The sequence below is a fragment of the Pteronotus mesoamericanus genome, unplaced genomic scaffold, assembly GCF_021234165.1.
Source record: "Pteronotus mesoamericanus isolate MK-2021 breed Mesoamerican mustached bat unplaced genomic scaffold, CSHL_Meso_final contig_657, whole genome shotgun sequence".
Taxonomy (NCBI): Eukaryota; Metazoa; Chordata; class Mammalia; order Chiroptera; family Mormoopidae; genus Pteronotus; species Pteronotus mesoamericanus.
This window is the reverse complement of record NW_026555229.1, coordinates 14,233,206-14,255,378: the sequence shown is the minus strand read 5'-3', so window position 1 is coordinate 14,255,378 and position 22,173 is coordinate 14,233,206. Positions and strand designations below refer to the sequence as shown.

The 22,173-nt window shown below is 41.8% G+C and overlaps 1 protein-coding gene across 1 annotated transcript; it reads right to left on the bottom strand.

The window, feature by feature from the left end:
- Nucleotides 1-290: 290 nt before the first annotated feature.
- PLEKHS1 (pleckstrin homology domain containing S1) lies at nucleotides 291-22,027 on the bottom strand. The gene is made up of 13 exons (XM_054581761.1): nucleotides 21,906-22,027; nucleotides 19,364-19,410; nucleotides 13,503-13,591; nucleotides 13,283-13,389; nucleotides 12,554-12,688; nucleotides 11,135-11,210; nucleotides 10,158-10,274; nucleotides 8,226-8,348; nucleotides 5,478-5,584; nucleotides 4,809-5,015; nucleotides 3,973-4,074; nucleotides 2,580-2,715; nucleotides 291-470 (listed from the first exon to the last, which is right to left on the bottom strand). Exons 2-13 carry the CDS (start codon nucleotides 19,389-19,391, stop codon nucleotides 291-293), a joined length of 1,407 nt encoding a protein of 468 aa, XP_054437736.1. The 5' UTR covers nucleotides 19,392-19,410; nucleotides 21,906-22,027.
- Nucleotides 22,028-22,173: the final 146 nt, after the last annotated feature.

Below are 22,173 nucleotides of genomic sequence, written 5' to 3'. Positions count from 1 at the left end.
ACAGAACACATAGCACATTTTTGTTGAGGGAATTACCCAATCTGTGTCTGTGGTGTTTGGGACAAAGTCTGAGATAAGGCCTTACATGTTCACTCTGTTCCATAGCCCTTGTCCCTCCCACGTGGCCCTCTTCATATCCCTGATGCAATAGCCAGCAAGGGCATCGTCATCCCCATTGTCAGGCCGCAGATGTGGGAATTCAGAGGGGTGCGCTGACTTGCCCCGCATCACACAGCAACAAGTGGCAGAGCCCAGGTCCCGTCCTCACCCCTTCAGTGGGTCCTGGCATGTTACTGTCCAGTGCTTTTCTGATGACCCCTTTTAATGGCTGGAGTCCTCTTTGGTGCCCTCTCCAGTTCAGACTCATCCGTTCGAGAAGGTGCGACACCTTGGTATTTTAAGGGGCATGTACAGTCTATGGCGTGGAATTTCTCTGAATTTTGGACCCGGCCAATGGTGAGTTTTACTTTCTAAAACACAAGGAAGAAAATAATTAAATGACTAAAGATTGCCCTTAGGATTGTTTGTTCTCACACACTTTGAAGCTGGTTTTGAAGAAAATCCTGTGATGAACTATAATCTCTAGGCAGAGGAAGCCAGGGTGACTTGTATAGTCAGGTGGGAGATGGATTTTTATTCCCTTGCATCCGCTGCCTAGAGCCTTTAGGAAAGATTCCAAAGGGCACGGTGCCCGATAGGCCAGTTGGTACCAAGAATTAAAAAGCCCCCGGATACTAAAGAATCGAAATGAGACCATCAGACGGAGCCAGCCCCTGACAAAATGGGGAGAAAACTGAAGTTTGATTTGTTTTTCCTGCAAAATCTAGCATCTCTTCCCCCTCCTTTTCAACGCTCATTCTTTCTCTTCTCGCTGCTTTTACCCATCCCCACCCCAACCCCCGCGGCAGTCCACTCACGGAAGGAGGCTGGATCTGCCTGGTTCAGGTACTTAAAGAAACAGGGGCCCTTGGCTGCCCTGCCTTGGTCTCCACATCTCCTCTTCTAACATTCTTTTTCCTTCCAGAGGCCAGATCTTTGCATTTTTAAAGAGGACTGGATATCCATTTTAACGTAAAGAAATAAGTCAGGGAAGGAGGGAGTAGGGAAGTAAGGGGATTTGTTTTTGATCATCCAAGATAATCACATGGGTAAACACCCCAGATTTCTCGAAGGCATCCAGTGGTTCCCCAGGGAAAGGGACAGGCAGACAGCGCAGGAGAAATGCTGCCGTCCCCTCCCAGGCAAGGGACTCCCCAATCCAGACGCCCAGGCAAAAATCCTTTTCTTGGATCTGCTCCCAGGCCAAAATCCTTCCCTTGGCTTCAGAGCCGATGCCTGGATCTTTGGATCAGAGCATTGTTTGGTAACTTTTCGAAAGGTTCAGAAGATTATATTGAACACTTGTGCCCGGCATGGGTCTTTGGCAGAGGAAATGTAGTTACCAGATTGTCGGATATAATGTGTAACCATATCACACAAGGTTATTGAGTGAAATGGAAGAGCTAAGACACATATAATCATAAACTCTCAGAGCTGGAAGAAATTTGAGAGGTCATCCTATCCAGCGGTTTGCAGGAATTTTAAGCCAATGGATTGTTTCTTCAAAGAGAGCCAACAGGAAAGTCCAACATATAAAAAAGATAAATGATCAAAGTAGATTGCTCTAGTTGAAACCCCATACTGTCTCCCTCTCCTCTCCTCCTGTCATTTTCAGGGGCCAAGAAGCACAGTTTGAAAACCAGCTCTCTCACTTTAGAGAGAAGAAACTGATGCCCAGAGAAGGAAGTGATTTTCCAAGGTCAGGTGGCTCGTGAGAAATAAAGAACGACATGGCGAGGAGGGAACAATCTGGAGACTGTCCTAACAGTCAGAACCGCATCTGCGCACTCAGTATGGACCCGTCCCTGTTGTAAATATATTAGGTATATTATCTCATTTAATTCACCACAGACTAATGTTAACATGATCCCTGATTTTACATTTGGGAACCCCGAGGCAAACAATTGGTTAAAGGATATGAGATGCGAACCCAGAGCCCATTTGATTCTATTGCAAGCTCTTTATGCCACATCATGCTGCGTCTCAGGTCCCGAAGCCAGCTGTTCAGTCTCCTAGCCTGATGCTCTCTCCAAAATTACTGTATATAAAAGAATTTTCAGCGCTGGCTGGTGTGACTCAATGGATGAACACTAGCCTGCAAACCAAAGGGCGGCTGGTTCAACTCCCAGTCAAAGCTCATGCCTGGGTTGGGGGCCAGGCCCCCAGTAGGGGGTGTGTAAGAGGCAACCACACATTGATGTTTCCCTTCTCTTTCTCCTTCCCTTCTCCTCTCTCTCTAAAAATAAATAAATAAAATCTTTTTTTTTTTAAAGAATTTTGAAAGGGCCCTAAAATAAACTTGTTATTTATACATATTTTAGGAAGTGTTATTTCACTTCTTATTCTCTTATTTACACTTGGTGGCTGAGGACTGGAGAGTCTCATTTGTGTTTGGAGTACGGTTCAGACTCCATCTCAAACCTTGACTTTGTCCCTTCTGGCATTGTTTTGCCCTGGGCGGAGCCTGGCAGCAGACTTACCTCCTTCTGGACTGACCGTTTGAGAAACAAGAAAGCCTCCTCCAGGCCGTGGGGCTTCAGGTCATTCACGGCCAGAAGGTGATCTCCGTGGAAAAATAAGCATCCCAGGCGCTGAGGGCCTTCCCAGTGAGCCACACTGCAAGGGGGATACAGCATCCGACACAAATGTGAGACGGCGCTTGCTGGCTGTTCGGGACACGGATGGGGACACAGATGGGGCCCCTTGCTGTAGTCTACCCCATAGGGACTCCCACTAGTTTCTTTAGCTATGTTGCACCACCTCCGAAGTAGTTGGACTCCTTTTTTCTGTCGGCAATATTCTTCCCCCTTTCGGCACCGTGGGAGCCTCAGCTGTCCTCCAAAGCCTTTACAAAGCCCTCTTAAGCTCCACTTCCCTGACTGTGATTCATTGCCCCTCCCCCACCCCCAGGCTTCCGTTGCACTGTGTGAGCATCTCTCCCGTTTTACAGTCACATGAAATGCATTTTATATTTTCTTGCTTATGCAGCTGTCCTTTTCACCAGGAGTATGGGGCCACCCTTTAAAAAAACTGTTCATAAGTCCATAACTCCACGTAAACAAAGGCACTCAAAAAGTATTTAGTGAAAGTGAGCAGCACACAGTGATTCTACAATGAATATCTAATGAACAAGTAAACAAATTAATGAGGGGAAAGCCCAGGTGCAGAGAAGTCCACAGTTTTAGTCAAGTGTTTATTGAGCCTTAGATTGTGTGAAATGTGGGAAAATGCAAGGTTGTGGTCCCTGCCCCCTTGCAGAACTTCCAAGACAATTGGGGTGAAACATCTAGGTTACATGAAAGGGCTTTCTTTCCTTGCAAAAATGTAATCTCCCATGAAAATGAATCACAAAGTCTTTCAGAGAATTCGAATCAAATAAACAGTGATTATTTCAAGAAAATTCCCCATCACAGAGTCTGTTGTGTCTGCCCCTGACCAGCAGGTTTTTAGCTGGTGTCTTGAAGTCTAAATGCTGATACGTCCTTTCCTTTTAGACCTTAGATTCTTACTGGCTTTGCTAACTTCATTCATTCACAAATACTCATTGCCCACTGATTGGGATAATTTCCTTGGACTGTACATATTCCAGCCCATTTTTCCTCACCTTGAAAAAAATCAGAAATTTCCTCCTTTCTGGACTTTTGGGTCCTCCTACACCCATCCACCTCCCTGCTGACTCTCCCACAACAATACCTTTATTTCTGCCTCAACCAAAGACCCACTACCAACAGCAAAAACAAACAAAAAAAACCCCCCAAAAACAGTCCTCTATCTCCCGTTGGTTTTGCCACCTATAGTGTTTCAAAGTGTAATTGCTGTCTTTGTATCTTCCAAACCAATTTATAGTCAGAACCCTCAAATCTCCAGCCTTACCATATCCGCCCTGCGGCTTCTGTGAGAGCCAAGTAATTGGTAATGTCAGACAGAGAAAGGAACACATTCAGCTTCTCCACCTGGCTTTCGTCAGGAACGTTACTACGAGAGGAAACATTTGTAAAAGTCAAATCAGGCAGCTGTCTTTTGGCTCTCGGCTGCCCTTTCTGGGTAACCTTTCTGGCCTCCTGGGAGGTGGCATTTTCCAGTTAAGGAGCATCCAAAACATTCAGAAAGACTATGAATTTAAGTCACTGAAAAGTATCCCCTGAAGCCCTCCCCTCCCCCTCATGGGACGGGGTAGTGGACGGGAGACAATGTGAATGGGGAGGGGAAAATGGACTGAATTGATTATGCAGCTGCCCATGTCAGGACAGTTTGCACATTTCTCAGCTGGAAATGATTCCCTAGAAGACACTAAAAAGAGTTAAAATTGAGAACAGTCCCACCAAAGACCCTTGCCATCACCTAACATGTAAATGTCCTCCTTCTCGCATTCTAGAACCATACCTCTTGTGACCTGCATGCCCATAATTTTAATAGTAAAAGCTGGGTGACATGCTCCCCGGACCAGTGTGATCTAAGACCTGAAAGACTAGCCAAGGGAGAATTTTTAAAAAATATTTGAAAATGCCACCCAGGGCCCAGGAGATCGTGCCGCTCCCAGCTCGGCTGCTCACTGTGGTTGACCGCCACGTCAGTGCCAAGGGGCAGCTGGGTAGGTTCTTGGCTGACTTTGAGATTTTTAGGAACTGCTTTAAAATTCGAATTCTGAGTAAATAAGGGAGGCTGCCTTGCTCTGAGGGCCCACCCAGGTTGAGAAATTAGAACTTTACTTGATTAATATAGTCAGCTGCACAACAGTTAGTGAGGCCGACCCCTTTTTGTCATTCGTGGCCTGGGCTTCTGTTTTGGCAGGTGAAAGGTGAGAGTCGCTTCCTGAGTCTTGTTCCTGTAGGTGAAGCTCCCCGTTCTGGCTCTCTGGAACAGTCTGGGAATCCTCTTTGCTATCAGCAGACTCATCGGTTGTGTCTTTGAACAAACTAGAGTATAAAAAGTGAACACAAACCCTTTTTTAGCACATCTATTTACAACTCTCACATTTAAGCATCTAACAGCCATGTGACTGTTAGCAGGATGTTGAAGTATGTTCAGCCATCAAAACTACTGTCACAGTTAGAATCAAATCCAACAAACTTTCCATCTAAAAGTGGATATGGAGCCAGAGTCACCCTTTACGGTGGGAGGGTTGGGAGACAGAAGAGTGTGAGATAAATGCAAAGTAGAAAATAACTTCCTCAGGAGACAGAAAAATGTTCTGAGGAGGTCACTAATGGTTTTCTGTGGGGAGAGAAACCAATTCTCACCCTGTCTTATGTTGAGGTTACCGAACAATGTGTAGAATTTGGTCTATGATAATGTTTTTGCATTAATATTTCAATAGTAATTTTCTATAACAGTATATTAGCTAAAATAAAATTTTAAAACACAGCAGTTTTACTCACCAGGATTTCATCGACATGTAGTGATGCTCAATTTTCTTGGAGTCCTGGTCTGGACTACCAGGTCCAAGGGGTTCATCAGATTCACTGGCAGCAATAATCTTATCCAACTACAGAGAAGAGGAAGAAACGTAAGGATGCAGGTCTCCCCATGAGCCAGGTATCTTTCTCTCCATCATGTGCTGGCCCTGGGCCCTGAACTAGGAAATGCACCCACCATTGGATGAACCACTGTGCTCATTCTGAGGGACTGAGCCAGTCCAGCTCCAGGTCCACACAAAGTCCCTTTTCTTCTCCTGGGTTCCACATGCTCCCGGTGCAAAGTGTTTTAAGGGACTAAATTGCTATTTATTTTTCTGTTTCTTTCGCAGGCACTTAGTGACATGAATTCTTTTTCCCAACCAGTGCTACTGTGAAATCATGTTGCCATATAATGCAGAGCTGGCCTAAGGCTGCTATGTTCCCAGGTGACCCAAGTGGCTACGGAAGCCTGTAAAGGCTCGTAGAAAATGCTGCCTCACAGAGGTTCTCAACGAGCCCATCAGAACGAGGGCAGCCGTGTGGGGCAATTGTTGCTCCAGACCCAAAGGGCTTTCTGATTCCTATCTAACAAATTCAGTGTCAGCCCAAAACTGGAAGGGGCTCATTCCAGTCAAGCCAATCTGCCCACCCCACCCATGAGAATGGGTGCTCTTCTCGTGCCCACTCTCATGCTGCTCCCTTCCCAGGAATGCCCCTTTCAGCTTAAAAAAGTTGTGTTCAGGCCTGGCTGAGGTCCCACAGCGCCTCCTGACCGCTGTGGCTACTGCTAGTCTCTCCCTTCTCTGAACTTGTACTGCACAGTTTTGTGCTTAATTTTTTTTTTAATGGTCTTTTGGCTTCCACTTCTGGGTATATATCTGAAGAAACCCAAAGCACTAATTTGAAAGAATAAAGCATCCCTATGTTCATTGTGGCATTATCTACAATAGCCAAGATAGGGAAGCAACCCAAGTGCCCATCAATAGACCAGTGGATAAAAAAGTTGTATGCATCATATACATATATACAGTGGAATATTACTTGGCCATAAAAAAAGAATGAACTCTTGCTTTTTGCAACAGCATGAATCGACTATGATTTCACTTATATGTGGAGTCTAGAGAAAAATTAATAACCAAAATAGGAAAGACTCATAGATACAGAGATGGTTGCCGGAGGGGAGGTGGGTTGCGGGGGCTGGATGAAAAAGGTAAAGAGATCAAGAAGTTTAACTGGGTAGTTTTACAGAACAGTCACAGGGATGTGGATTGCAGGATGAGGAACATGGTCAATGATGCTGTGGTGACTATGTATGGTGCTAGGTGGGTGCTTGAAATATTGGGGGGACCACTTTGTAAAGTATGTGGTTGCCTGGCCACTGTGCTGTACACCTGAAACAAATACAAAATAGCACTGAATGTAAACTGTAATTAGGAATAAAAGGGTCTTTTAGCTTAGTTTTATCTGTTTTATTACATTTTCCATCCCATTAAATACCTAGTGAATGACAGGCATACAACTACTGCTTAGTACAAGTGGCTAGTTGATTTGACTGTCATAAAAGATGGGTTACTAACACGTGTCCCAGGGAACACGAGCTTGAAAATATTTTGGTGAAAGAAGGGTCCTGTGGTCATCTGAGCTTGGGAAGGGCTGGGTGTTGTATCCCACTCAGATATTTATAGTATGTCACTGCATACTAAAGGATCTGAGAATTCCGCAGTTAAAAAGCTTGTTTAACTTACTTTAATGTGATGTTTCTGTATCTTATTTGATCCCAGAATGCTTCTTTTATATGAACACTCATTACCATCTTGTAGTAAATTCCCAGGTTGGAAAATGCCAAATGTCCCTTTTTTTATCCATTTCATTCTCTTCTATCATCCACCTCAAATATAAGCCCTGGGTTAATAGTACTGGAAGATAATTTGGGTTTTGCCCCTTCCCACCTTAGAAGCCATCAGTGCCTCTGTGCTGACTACAGAATGGAGTCAGCTGGGCATCAAGAGCCATCATGGTCTGGCTCTTTTTGTCTGTCATATTCCCCACTATGCCATTCATTCACTCTAGGATACAGCCCAGCTGAACTCTTCACTATATACCTGTCAAATGGCATTTTTGTTTCTAAAGCCTTCTGTGACTCCAGCAGAGAGAGAAAATCTCTGTGTTTTCTATTGGTTCCAGAGCCCTTTGACCATGCCTCTTGGGTAGCATTATCATGTGATAACTGGTAGGACTGTGAGCTCTGAGGGCAGAGTGATGTAAGTTCCATGTCTTGTATAATACCATGACTAGCACAGAGAAGGCACTCAGTAGGGGCTTCCAGTTGATCAGTAGACTAGCTGATACACACCACACACTTTGTCATCCCAGGACATATGCTCATATTAATGGTTCTTTCCCCAAGACAACCACACAAGTCCAAATTTTGCCTATCCAGTAAAGTCATATGTCATCTCCCTGGAACTTTCTCTGGTCTTCTGTCTGGAAGTCAGCCCTCCTGCCTCCCACCCCTCATGCACCCTGGGTATTTTATAAACACCTTCCTTCTGCATGGAGCCCTTTCTGTCTTGTATCGTGGCTGGCTTGTATTCATGTGTCAGCACTGAATACATCACCTGTGTCTGATTCATTGGTTTGGTGTCCCACTAAACAAGCCTTGCACCTCAGTGCAGTGGCTCAGCAAGTATTTGTAGGAGGAAAAAATGATCAATAAATGGAAGGGGTTACCTCTAAAAGAATACTTCGCGGACTGACATAGTGACTCTCTTCTGTGTCTTGGGTAGTCTCTGTCAAAATATCATGTGGTAGATAAGCTTGTCTGAGTCCTGGAGAACTTTTTTCCATGAAATGCTGAATAAAGAGATGAAGACAGAATTAATGTTTTTCTTTGTCTTTGTGAGAGACAATTAAACCACGTGTTTTCCGGGAAATCCATAAGAGATTAACTGGATTGATAAAATCAGAGGATCTTCCAAGGTTACACCCAGAATCCCACCCTTGAAGTAGCATCTTGAGTTTGGGTCACCACTGACAATGTGAAAAGATAAGTTCATCTTTCAGGCTTCTCTCTACCACTGGGACCTGTAACTCAGGACAAGTGGTTCTCTCAGGGGGTGGTATTCTAAGTCACTAAGCTCTGCCAAACTCCCCCACTTCCATCTTTTTTCTATTTTTCACCCAGTGCCATCTAAGAAGGTAATTATTAGCCCAGGGTAAAGCATTGCAACTTTCCAGTTCCTGCTCAATATTTTCCTTTTGTGTTCTGCTCACATGCTTCTATTGTTTTCGTAGGAAGGCAATTTGGTAGTGTTGATGATGTGGCAGTAGAATTATAGGCTTCAGGGTGATTTAGGTTCACCCAATTACTGCCTTCCCTCCCCAGTAGGTACAAGATACTCTACCGAAGTAGCTGCTTTGCATGGAAGGACAATAGTAAAATTTAATTTTTCCAAGAACAATGCCTTAGAACAGAGGGGTTTGAAAAGATCCTGAATGTTCTCTAGGGATTTCTTGAAAGAAAGTGATTTAAAAAACAGATGCATTTAAGTTATGTCCTTCTGTCTATTTATTCAGCTCCATGCTCATGGAGCCAGATCATGCTGAGTTAGGGATGAAAAAGGGATCTAATTTAATTTCAACAACAATAAAAACAACAACAAAAATAAATCCCAATAAGGCAGATGGTATTCTTAGCTGGAACTGATTAAAAAAGTCACTGGGTTGGAATACATAGTGTACACATAGTGAGACAACCAATGACATTATCTTTGGGGGGAATGGGTATCATGAGTGAAGAGCAAGAGGCATTTACTGAAAAGGGTTAGTCTTCCCCACCCTGTTTCCTGTCATCTTTCCTGCACACATCAAATGAGGTTTTGGCTTGGTGAGTTTGATAAGCCACAAAATGCTTTTAAAATAGTTGGAGAGCTTCCAACTAGATAAAAACAGAAGGTTATGCCATATTAAGACATGCCTAGTACCCAGCGAGAAGGGAAAGGTTATGGTTACCTCCCTAAGGTACAAAACAGTATCTATGGCAGAAGAGAAAAACACTGATACCATTTATTAATAATATCCTGGAAAGATTTCACATCCAGGAGAGCTGAGACTACAACAATGAAAATGGAAATCATTTTCAAGGGGCGGATGTATTTTTTTTCTTCAAATGAATTTCATTAGAAATGAGGATGAAATCATACACATGCACACATGTACAAGGAGAAGCCAGGCTGATCCGGGTAAATGAAGGAAATTAATAAAACTTCTGATTGTGCCCGAGCAGTACAGATGATATGGCAGGAGATCAAGTGGTGTTTTGGCAATTTTTTTTTTTTTACAGAGGTAATCCATGCTCTGTGTGTGAAAGGAAGGGCAAGGTTACCATCCAGCCTTCTGTTTAGCTGGCAAGGTGGGGATCCTCCCAACATGCTCAGGTGTATATTGAGGAGCATCCAAAATGAGTGACTCCATTTAGAGATGAGCAGGGCAAGCAGTAAGGCTCATCTGTGGTATGGCCGACAGACTGACCATAAGATAAACATTAGGGCTAAGAATCATTCTTGTGGTGGGTTGGGTTTGAGGAAGGTGTCAAATACATTGGAGAGATAGCTGAAGCATCAGCAGACTCCCACCTGAGACAGATGGGGCAAGTCTGCTTACCACATCTGGAAGAGTATTTCTTCGTGAGGTGGAGCTGACGGTCTCCAATGTGCTGGAAGAACCAAGGAGAAGGCTGGGGTCTGAAGAGGGCCTCATGTTACCCAATGAGCGTTTCTCCTGCTTACAAAAAAGAAATACTGGAATCAGGGCACCATCGATCTCTCTTCTGGAATGAAGCAACAGCCTCTTTCCTGGGCTCCCTGCCTCTGGCCTTTCAGACGTTTATACTGCTGGCAGTATAGACAGGAGGTGGTCTTGTCTCTCCCCTGTTTCCAAACCCTCAAGGACTCTCAGCCACCAGAGGTGCCCTGAACTTCCTTCCGCCTATTTTTTTCAACCCTATGGCTGTCCATACCCACCCTTTTGTTCTAATAATTCCAGTCAACTCGTAAGAAGCACCTTGCTTTCCCTTCCTCCTTGGCTCCTGCTTTTGTTGGAAAACATGTCAAAAAAAAAAGAATACCTAGAGCCCAGTTTCATTTATAAAGGTCTGCCCTCTAAAAGGACTTGTGTGAATTAGCGAAGGTTCATAGGAAATAAACAAAAAAACTTAAAGTCACTAGACCTTACCTTAAAGAGACATTATATTGAAAATGCAAGATAAATGAAAAGCATTTTTATAGAAACCACCCTAGACTTAGTCATTCCAAAGGTAGCTGTTATGTACCTTGAATAACAATGATGGAAAATACTGCTGTTTCAGCTGGTATTAAAAAAATGCCACAGTTAATTTTCACTCCTCTTACTTCAATAATGAAAATCTGAAGTGTCTATATTTTAGTTCTCTTGCAAAACTGAAAGTGTTTTTCTCCATTGTTAATCATTAAAATAACAAGGATGTACATTTTCTCACTTATTTATTCCTTGTATTAATGCCAGTTGCTAAGGAGGAAAAAAAAAAAAAGCTACCATTGTTCCCTTATGAAAAGAGGACTGTGTTCAGGTGCCCTGTTATTTTATGAGCGATGGAGAGTCACCTCTGCATTCTGGGGTGCTGCTTTCATATCCCGGCGAAATGATGACATGAAGGAGACCCAGTCTTTAATCTTCTCCCTGTTGATAGGAGTAAACTTTCAGCTGGCATGTAGCAACAATAGCGCCTTCGCTCTTTTTGAACCGGAGAAGGATTCTTTTATTAAAGTTGGAATAGGCAGTCGGAGCAGGTACCCGGGAAATAAGGATTGTTTTTTTCTTCAGTAGTTTGAATGACCCCCCTGGCTCCTTACCACCTCCACACTCACACACTAGAATTAACCCTCATGCCTCCTCTGTGAGAGAAGCTCAGAGAAATGGGAAGAAACGGAGAAAATAACAGGAGTAATCACAGGGTTCGTAGCTTTCGCTTTGACACTGATTCCTTTTGTGTTCCTGCAAGAGCCCGCACCTGTCGGCGCCATTTTTGTGTAGCTATGCAGGTGTGCCTCCTTCCAGAGGATGTGTGTGTTTAGGAAGAATGTGCTTGAAAAGCTTTATATAAGTCACATTTTTCTATTCTGTTGGCTCTCATGGCCATTTAGAAGAAAGCTTTTTGCCTCTGGGTGGACCTGAAACAGATCAAGGCTCTTCATACTTTGGCTTTAGCATTCGCTGCCTCCTCTGTGCAGCGTCCTTGCTCAACCTTAGCCTCTCTGTCAAGCAGATAATCGTCTAGGAAGAATCCACCAGGCACATTCTTAAAACCGAGGACTCCCTCAGGGGTGCCTATACCCTTCCCCCACCACACTTGTACTGATGTTTGTGTTTTGCTTCTTGTCTGTGGTATGCATCTGGGGTGATGGTGACTGTTACAGGTAAATTTTGTTCCCCCAAATTCACATAGTGAAATCCCAGTCCCCAGGACCTCAGCATGTGACCTATTTGGAAACCCTGGGTCTGGTTGCTGCAGATGTAATTAGTTAAGATGAGGTCCTAATGAGGTAAGGCAGAATCCTTATCCAATACAACTAGTGTCCTTATAGAAAGGGGAAACTGAACACCAACACACACACACACACACACACACATGGAGAAGGCCCCATGAAGACTGAAGTTATGCTGTTGCCGCAGGCCAAGGATCTACCTGAAGTTAGGAGACAGAGAGGCCTGGGACAGGTCTTCCCTGGGGCCCTCAGAGGGAGCATGGCCCTGAGACACCCTGATTTTGGACTCTGACTCCGGAACTGGGAAGATATCCTCTTCCATCATTCTAAGCCACCCTCTTTGGGGCGCCCTGCTATGGCAGCCTTAGGAAATGCACACTGTGACTCTTCAAGGTATATTTAACAAATAAGACTGCCGAGGTGGTGTTTAAGGCTGTGACCAGGGGTTTCTGTTGTAAGCATGTTTACTGTTTATAGATTTAAAATGTTTTTTGTTTGTTTTGCAGTCAAGAGACACTGTGTTGTCTTCCTACTCACTTGTCACAGCTAATGAGGAAGTATTCTCGGCTGGTGGTTCTGATGGACATCACCTCATCAGGGTGGCATTTAAACATCTTCTGTACAGCTTGCATTTTTTCAGGGTTACTTATGCCAACTTCTACATGGGAATTTCTATTAGATATAAACATGAAGTATTACACAGATACAAATACAAAATGAGGAAGAACTGACTAATGTTTTATGTTAGGAGTCAAATTGAATAAGTCTTTAGGTTTTTTGTTCCATGGTTGGAAATTTATCTAATCATTTCAGAAAATAAGTTTAGATCTGGCTCATCAAACACTTTGTTCAGCATAAAACGTAATTCAAAAATTCTTATTTTAGTTGATTTCTTGATTCCACAAATTATCAGGTTTTCTAATGTTTTTGTACTTAATTCCTTAAAGACAAACAAGCCAATCTAAATATTTTTCAAAATCTATCTTGGCTTTATGAAATGATAATTTCATTTGCTCTCACTCATCTATGAATTAAGTGCAAAGTCTTATGTAACTAAATGCTTACTAATTAATAATTTACCACTAGAATATACAATATGAACTAATTATTGTGCTTTTACTCAGATGTTCCCCATTTTAGTTTCTTCTGAGCAACAAATATTATAAGGATGATGCCCTTGCTCCTGTCAACAATGATTTAAATTTTAGTTTGCATGCAACACATTAGTATTTGCTGTTATAAACTTTTTCTCAGTTGGATACGTACTGATCAATTTTAATGAAACCTCGGCGCTGATGGTCTTTGTAATAAGAAAGATTAAAGTCCTTCTCCCCACTCCTTGACAGAACAAAAAAACGCTTTTTCCAAGAGGGCTGAAAAATGAAAACATTTTGCATCTCGGTTAAATCTCAGAGGGAAAAAAAGGATTTACAAAGCTGCGCAAGAGGCTGCTGGGAGGCCTGCTAACATCGCAGTGAACACTTACCGCTGAGGAGAAAAGCTGAGGGGGCGGTGACTTAATAAAGTATTCGTGTTTGCAGGCTTCATTTTCATAGTAACAGGGAAATTGTTTGCCTAATAGAAGAAAGTGAACAGAAACTCAGTTTGTTCCCTGTAAATTTCTGAAAAGAATTGCTTCAGTTGGAAAACATTGTTTACTTCTGGAAAAGTCTCCCAATTACTCAGTTAAGGAAAACAAACAAACAAACAAACAAACAAAACATCTATAATAGGCCAGGAAAACAAAGGACCTGAAAGGACCTAAAGACAAAGGGTGATTCTTATTCACCCACAGCAGGGACCTTCATTCAGCTGACATTTAGAAGCACCTTAATTCTGCTCACACCTGTTTTTTTCTTTCTTTTTTTTTAAAAAAAGATTTTATTTATTTATTTTTGGAGAGCGGGGAAGGGAGGGAGAAAGAGAGGGAGAAAAACATCAATGTGTGGTGGCCTCTCGTGTGTCCCCCGCTGGGGACCTGGCGCACAACCCAGGCATGTGCCCTGACTGGGAATCGAATCAGTGACCCTTCGGTTCACAGGCCAGCACTCAGTCTACTGAGTCACGCCAGCCAGGGTGGGTTCCCTGTTTCTGAAGCACTTTGCTGGCTCTTAAATGTGAGCAAATTTTGGTCTCCCTGTTGAAGCACCAGCCACAGGAGCAAGGTTTAAAAAAAAAACAAAAAATAAAAACCTTCCTATCATGGAAAATGAGGTGGTAAAAGTGGTTACACGGGTTTCCAAAATATTAAATGCTTCTTTGTAAGTGTGGAAATTACATGCAGTTTTGATTTTTTTCTGTTTTCCAAAATGTCTGCAAGAAACATAAACTACTTTCATATTTAGAAAACACAGCTAATGTTAAAATTTTTTTAAAAATTCAAAAAAGTTTGGTTTCGCTTTCACATCAGACAACAGTCCTAGTTTGTTCTTGGTTTAGGAAAAGGCAGCCTTTCCTAAAGAATTAGAGTTTTTCTATCCAATGAAAGCAGAATCAGGGATTCCAGGGCAGCCGCCATCACTTCCCTCCCTTTCTTTTGTCGCGCCTGCAAAGTGCGCTCCATTAGACGCAATGCACCTATCAAGGCCTTCATTCCACTGCTCAAAATAGTTTTTGAATTTGATTTTGATGCCTTTTAGTGTTTTTTTTCCCACTTCTTCCATGTCGGCAAAATGTTTCCCTCTGAGGACTTTTTTCATCTGGGGAAACAAAAAACAAAAGTACCTCGGGGCAAAATTGGGTAAATAGGGAGGATGAGGTGGGTGGAGAGAGGGACCAGTCATGCCATTTTTGGTCAATAACTGCTGTACACATGGTGTGGGCAGGTGCACTCATAAATCACCCTTTATGAGATGGGCAAATGTATTGGGAGAGTCTTCAGAAAAAATCCACTGAAGCTGAACACAGCCTCTCATAGCAATGCCAGCTGGTCCACTGATAGAGATGGGTTCCCAGAACACTCACTGAGCGGGGAAGCCTGTACCACAAGGGGCCCGCCCTCCCGAAGATCATTCTGGTTTATTGAGTCCCCCCTCATAAACCAGTCTTCAATCTGCCTATAATAGAGGTGCTTTATGGTAGTATTAAATTTAGAAGGTTCAGTAAATATCAATATTTTATGAAAATTTTGTCTTAGAGGCCTCTAATGACATTCTGTAGAATTAGCAGAATCTTAAAATTGACAAGCTGATTCTAAAATTTATATGAAAATGCTCCCTATTTAGAATAGCCAAAATAATTCTGAAAAAAGACAAAATTAGAACACTAACAGTACCTGATTTCAAGAACTACTATAAAACTATAACAATCAAAACAACATGGCATAAAGATAACAAATATATCAGTAGAACAAAATAGATACTCAAAGAATAAGCCCATGTATACATGGGCAACTGATTTTTTGACAGAGATGTAAAGGCAATGCCTCTTGGATCCACAGAGATTCAATGTAATTCCCATTTAAACTGCAATGACTGGTTTGCCAAAGTGGATAAGCCTGACCTCAAATTTGTATAAAATTGCAAGGGGCTCTGAAAAGCCAAAACAATTTAGAAAAGGAAGAACAAAATTAGAATACTCATACTTCCCAATTTCAAAACTTACTAGAAAACTATAAGGTGATCAAAGAACATGATGCTAGTACATAGGCTGATGACATAGAATTGAGAGTCCAGAAATACACCCATATATCAGTGGCTGGTTTTCAATATGGACACCAAGGCCATTCATTGAGGAAAGACTAGTCCCTTCAACAAATGGTGCTGGAATGATTGGGTATCCACATGCAAAAAAAAAAAAAAAAAAAAAAGAAGCTGGAGCCCTATATCTATCATACTATATACAAAAATTACTTAAAATTAATCAATGGCCTTACTATATGAGCTAAAACCACAAAACTTGTAGTAGAAAACATAGGGGCAAGTTTTTATGATCTTGGATTTAACAGTGAATCCTTAGATATGACATCAAACACGAGCACCAAAAGAAACAATAGTAAATGGGAGTTCACCAAAATTGAAAATGTTTGTGCACCAAAGAACATTATAAGGAAAGGAAAAGGGCAATCTACAGAATGAGAGAAAAATATTTACAAATCATATATCTAATAAGATTCTAGTATCCAGAATATATAAAGAATTCTTACAATGCAATAACAAAAAGACAAATGACCCAATTAAAAAATGGGCAAAGAGCTTGAATAGACATTTTTCCAATGAAGATATATAAATGTCCAATAAACATGTGAAAAGTTATGCAGCAACATTAGTCACTAGGGAAATGCAGATCCAAACCTCCTTGAGAAACAGCTTCATGCCCACCAGAATGGCTATACTTCAAAACATGGAAAATAGTAAATGTTGGTGAGGATATAAAGAATTTGAAAACCTCATACACTGCTGGCAGAATGTAAAAAAAAAATTGGTGGATCTTCAAAGTTAAACGTAGAATTGCCATAGGATCCCTCAACTCCAATCCTAGGTATAAAACCCAAAGAACTGGAAACAAACATTTGAACAAGTATATATACAGCATGTTCATAGTAGCATTATTCACAATAGCCTAAAAGTAGAAACATCCCAATGTTTATCACAGCTAAATGGATAAAGTATTGTGGTCTATACATATAATGGAACATTATTCAGCCATTAAAAAGGAATGAAGTAGTTATATATGCTATAACGTGGATGAACCTTAAAAATATACTTAGTGAAAGAAGCCGGTCTCATATTGCATGATTTCATTTATATAAAATATCTAGAATAAATAAAACCACAGAGATAGAATACAGATTGTTGGTTGATGGAGGCTGGGGAACAAGGAGAGTGGAAGGGGGAGAAACTACTTAATGGGTAAGGACTTTTACTGTGGAGCGATGGTAATGTTTGGAACTGGTTGGAAGTGATGGTTTCACAACACTGTGAATGTACTAAATGCCACTAAATTGTTCACTTTAAAATGCTTAATTAATTTTTTTTCTGAAAAAAGTTAAAGACCTATTAAACTCTTAAGTAAAGGGCTATAAGACCATACAAAATTTTGTCATGAATGTTCATAGTAGCTTTATTTGAACTAGCCAAAACTAGAAGTGACCCAAGTGTTCATCAACAGGTGAATGAATTAATAAATTGTGATATATTCATAACATGGAATACTACTCAGAAATAAAATGGAATGAACTCTTGATACATGCAACAACATAGATGAATCTGAAAAGCATTAGGTTGAGTGAAAGAAGCTAGGCAAGAGTGTGCATACTGTGTGATTCTACTTATATAAAAATATATAAAATGCAAAGTAATTTATAGACAGAAAGCAGATTGGTGGTTGTCTGAGGAAGTGTGGGTGCAAAGAATGGTGGAAGAGAAGGGAAAAGAAAACTTGTGGGCTGATGGATATGTTCATTATCTTGATTTTGTTGATGGTTTTTGGGTGTATACATATGTCAAAATTTATCAAATGGTAGACCTTAAACATGTCAGCCTATTGTATGCCAATTATACCTTGACAACAGTTTAAAAAAATGAAAGAAACAAATTTGTAAAAGAAAGTCAACCATACTCTTACCATACCCAGCCCCTTTACTCCTAGGTAAGAGAATATACTCTTAGGAAAAAAACATTACACAGAAGTTTATACCACTTTTCCTTGTGTAATCAGGCAAAGACTGGAAGCAGCAAGTGAGTAAATCAACAAATTGTGGCATATCCATATAATACTATTCAGTAAAATACTCTTCTGTACAAAAAGGCACAAATTACTGATACATGCACCAAAAGGGATGACTCTCAAAAGAATTATGCTGAGTGAAAGAAGCCAGAAAAAAAAGAGCACATGCTGTGTGATTCATGTATATAAAACTCTAGGAAATGAACTTAGAGCCACAGAAATAGAGCAATAGGGGTTGCGTGCTGGAGGGAGCGATCGTAAACAAGCACAAGAAAACTTCCCGGAATCATGGCCACTTTCACTCTCTTGACTGTGGTGCTGGTTTCCCAGTCACATACACATATAAAAATGTATCAAACTGTACACTTGAAATATGTACAGTTTATTATATATCAATTACACCACAATTTGTAAAAAAAAAAAAAAACAACCAATCTAAAATATGAATCTTTCAGGTGTATGCATAGTGGTTAGGTAATCATATATTTTACAATGTGCTTTCCTGATAGTTCCAAGACCCGCCCAGCATTATATACACTTTAGTGTTATAATGTGACTTAATTTGAATTTATGAGGGTGACACTGAATGTAAACTGTAGTTGAAAATAGAAAATAAAAAGAATAAAAATAAAAAAATGCGAATCTGATCACACCACTCTTGTGCTTAAGATGTCTCAAGGGTTCCTGGCCACGTGAGGTCAAAGTCTGGCCCAGTATAGTGCGACATTTCCTCAGCCTCATCGTCTACTCTCTCCTGTCCTATCTAATAGCTACATTCTCCTTTTACCACCTCCCACCTCAACCCACTCATGCCATCCTTTTCTGCTGAGATTAACTCTCTTATTCAGTCTCTTTTAAAACCCTGCCCATCCTTTAGCATCCACCTAAATGCCTTCTCCCTCATCCCTCTCCAGATTCCCACAGCCACTTGCACGCTTTTTCTTCTTCAGACTCTCATAGCACTGTGCTCATATATCATGGCTCCTGGCACAGCCTGCTTGTGTGTGCTTACCTTAACCTCCCAATACAGTTACGTGCACATGTATTCTTGACTTCTCAACAAATTATAAACTCACTGAGAACAATGACTCGTTAGTTAATCTGTATGTCCTCTGCAACGTGAAGCACAGTAACTTGCTAGTGATAGGTGCATTGAATAAATATTCAAAAATATTTTTGAATTGAATTAGAGAATTTGATTTCTAAATTATTTCATCCTGAACTCAGGTCTTTTAATCACTCATCTGCAAATAACTACTCAAATATGAGCATTAGAATAATACACCTTGAGCTACCATCATAATAAGACCTGATGACAATTTAGGCAGGTTCTCCAAGTGAGAAATTTCATATAAAATTAAGGAAATCTTTCCCCAGTCTTCTCTAGGCTCTGGTTTGTTGTTAGTATCATCTCCAAGCATCAATGTAACAAGAAACAAATGGAACAAATTGGCCCACGAAAATCAGAAAATGCCAAGTTTCTAGATAGGTGAGCTCTTACAACATAGTTAACTGAATCCAATAGCCTCGGCTACATTCTCCAAACTAAGAACCATTGTCCCAGGATGCTCCCTGTTATCCCTGCCCAAACCATCTTCTGTATCCCAGTTAGGTTGATGGGAATTGTTCACCATTTTCAATAGAAAGGTTTTTCCTTCTGAGAGTATGCCCCTTGGGTACCTGGACTCTTCTGAGGTTTGGGTTCCATTGTGGTGGTCTGTTCTCACCTGACAAAATGAAGAATTAAATAGTTGTTAGTCCCCAAACTGTACATTTCGCTGATTAGCCACTTGATTGTCAAGTATCAGGATGGTGCCCATGCATGTAGATGAGATGGGTTATCTGCCTCCTCCCTGCAAATGCCCAGCACTGATGGTAGCCATGGCAACAAGGACATGTCCAAGCAGGGCTCACCAAGTGGCAATTCTGTGGAAATGTCATTAGGATGTAAAGGAACTGTCTTCCCTGCACTTTGCTCCTGCTCTGATAAGAGAGCCCCTGGCAGGAAGCAACACCAAGAAGGACGGATAAGAACAGGATGCATTGGAACCAATATGCTTGAGAAAGCCTTTCTGGCCAAGAGGAAGCCCAAGACAAGCCCTTCTCCATGCCAGGAACTCACTTCCTCCAGGGGGAACCTAAGAGCGAGGACCAGGGCATATATGCGTAAATGCCTCAGCTTCCTGGGTGGCCCGTTCCCAAGGCTGCCTGACTCTGGGGACGGAGGCTGACACTGTGACACTGACGCTGAGGGGAGGCAGCGTTTCGGGACAGTGCTGCCAGCGGCCCCACGATCACTATGGGGCCCTGGGAGAAGGGGAACCCCACAGGAGAAAGGGCCCCAGGGCACGTGAGGTCTTTAGAACAGGACTGTGTTAGTGACCATTTTTTTTTTTTTTTAAGTCTTGTATGAATAAGACTCTCATAATAGAAGGAAGCACTGAACAGGGCAGTGCTGGGACAGCCCCAGTGAACTGGGAGGAGGCCAAGGGACTTTTGCCCTCCGTTGGCATGTTATCATTCCTCCCTCCCGATTTCTCTTTTTATTCTGCACCAATTCATTCTTTCCTCCTAGGCATAAATGACTCAGAGCAATTCCTTAATCATATACATTTATATAGTTATAGACTTTTATCTCTCTGTTTTTTAGAAACATAGATAACAGTCTCCAGGTTAAAAGCACAAGTTCTCAAAGCCTACTTCAGGGGGCTTGCCAGAAGTGCGTGAGAGCTGTTTGAAGACCTGTGGGGTTTTCCTGGACCCTGAGCTCACACCTTGCAAAACCAGAGAAAATGTTTTCTCTGTTGAGTGAGGTATCCCTATATACTAATGATAATGACTATGCAAACAGATAACGAACAACTAACAAGTGAAATAGCAAATAAGGCCTTTCTGGGGCGTCTTGAGGTGTACGTTGAGGCATTGGTTCTCCGGGCCCTGCGCTGGAGCAAGGGGGCCACATAGTTCTGTGCAATGAGCTGAAATGCCTGAGAAAGGCACCAGGCCACCAAGGCCAAGTCCCCCATTCCCTGGGACAGCAATTCTGCACAAGGAAGAGGAATATAACATGCCTCAATTCTGTCCACACCCCCTCCTCCCTAAAAAACATGGACATTTAAAAAAAAGTTACCCCGGAGATTTTGCATCCAATCCATTAGGTTCTTTCCAGTTTTAGGAATTTCCCTGCCTGAAGCAGAATTGGGGACCAGGGGTTTTCAGCCCACCCCTTTCCCATCCATGTACGCGGGGCTTGGCCACCTCTCCCACGGAGCATGTAGCCTAGTGAGTGCTGGAGTTCAAAGGTCAGGTGAGGGGACTGTGCAAGAGTAATTAGCTGAGAGTAAGATACTTTCAAGCAGTGTGTTTACCACAAGCTCTTGGTTAAAAAAGCCAAAAATCTTAAATCCCTTTTCTCAGTAAGACAACAACTTGTATAGCCTTTACAAATTATAAACGTGTTTGCATACGCTATTGTTTTTGTGTCACAGAACTTTGCTATGGGAGCTTGTTTTACAAATGAACCTACATTTGCCCCAGCAAAGCCCCACACTGCCTCACACCAATGCTCAGTCACAGAAAACAGATATTTCGTATTATTTATATAAATTCTATATTATATATATGAGATCTAGTATATATCCACATATATATGAAATCCATTATATACATATGTATGCAATGTATCATATCAATACTTATATGACATAAGCAAACTCATGTATATGAAATCTCATTATGTATATATCACATAACAATACTATAAGTCTTACACTATTTTTACAATGATACAATACCCATTTTACAGATAAGGGCACTTGCCAGAGATTAAGCAATTTGTCTTTGATCACATAACTAAAAAGCAGCAGAGTCAGAATTCTAACTCGAGAGTTGGTGTCTGAACCCCTTTCCCTCCTAGCTAAAAAAGAAGAATTCAGTCATTTCATAGGTCTGCTTGCATTTCTTGTCATTGCCTGCAAACAAAAAAAAGCCTCTCAGATTTAGCTCTTTGATCTCATTCAGGATCATTGAATGTTGCCTGATCCGGTCACTGGACTGTCATTTGGGGTTCGATGAATGTGATAGCAAGAGGTCCCGTTTCTCTCCGAAGGTACAGCCCACAAAGGCAATGAAGAAAGAGCCCATAAAAGCAGTTTTGTTCAGTTAAGCTTCCAGATCACCACTGCCCTGAGAACCCAAACTAATCACACCAAACAGTACTTACCGGAAGCCAGGAGGTCACTGGTTCAGCTCTCAGCGAAGTGCTCTCTCCTTGGGTCTCTGGAGTTTGTTCCTGCTCACTCTGCACTGAGTGCCAGGGGAGGACTGAAGCACAAGCTCTGTTTGAAATGTGAACCAACAGGAAGTTCCCTGACGTCTGTCTTAGGGCAGGATTGACTCTTGTCGCACGTTGAAATGGGGGCTGGTGGCCCAAATGCTTCTTCCTGTGCCTTGGACAGAACTGCCCTTGGCATTCCAGCTGTCTTGCAACA

What these genes read in the sequence shown, in the direction of transcription:
- PLEKHS1 (XM_054581761.1), bottom strand. Translation starts at nt 19,391, where the DNA reads ATGGAACCCAAACCTCAGAAGAGTCCAG. An exon ending in GAAGCCGCAGGGCGGATATG is followed by an intron (nt 2,716 to 3,972) that starts GTAAGGCTGGAG and finishes TCCCCCTTGCAG; the next exon opens with TGTGGCTCACTGGGAAGGCC. An exon ending in AACGGTCAGTCCAGAAGGAG is followed by an intron (nt 471 to 2,579) that starts GTAAGTCTGCTG and finishes CTTGTGTTTTAG; the next exon opens with AAAGTAAAACTCACCATTGG.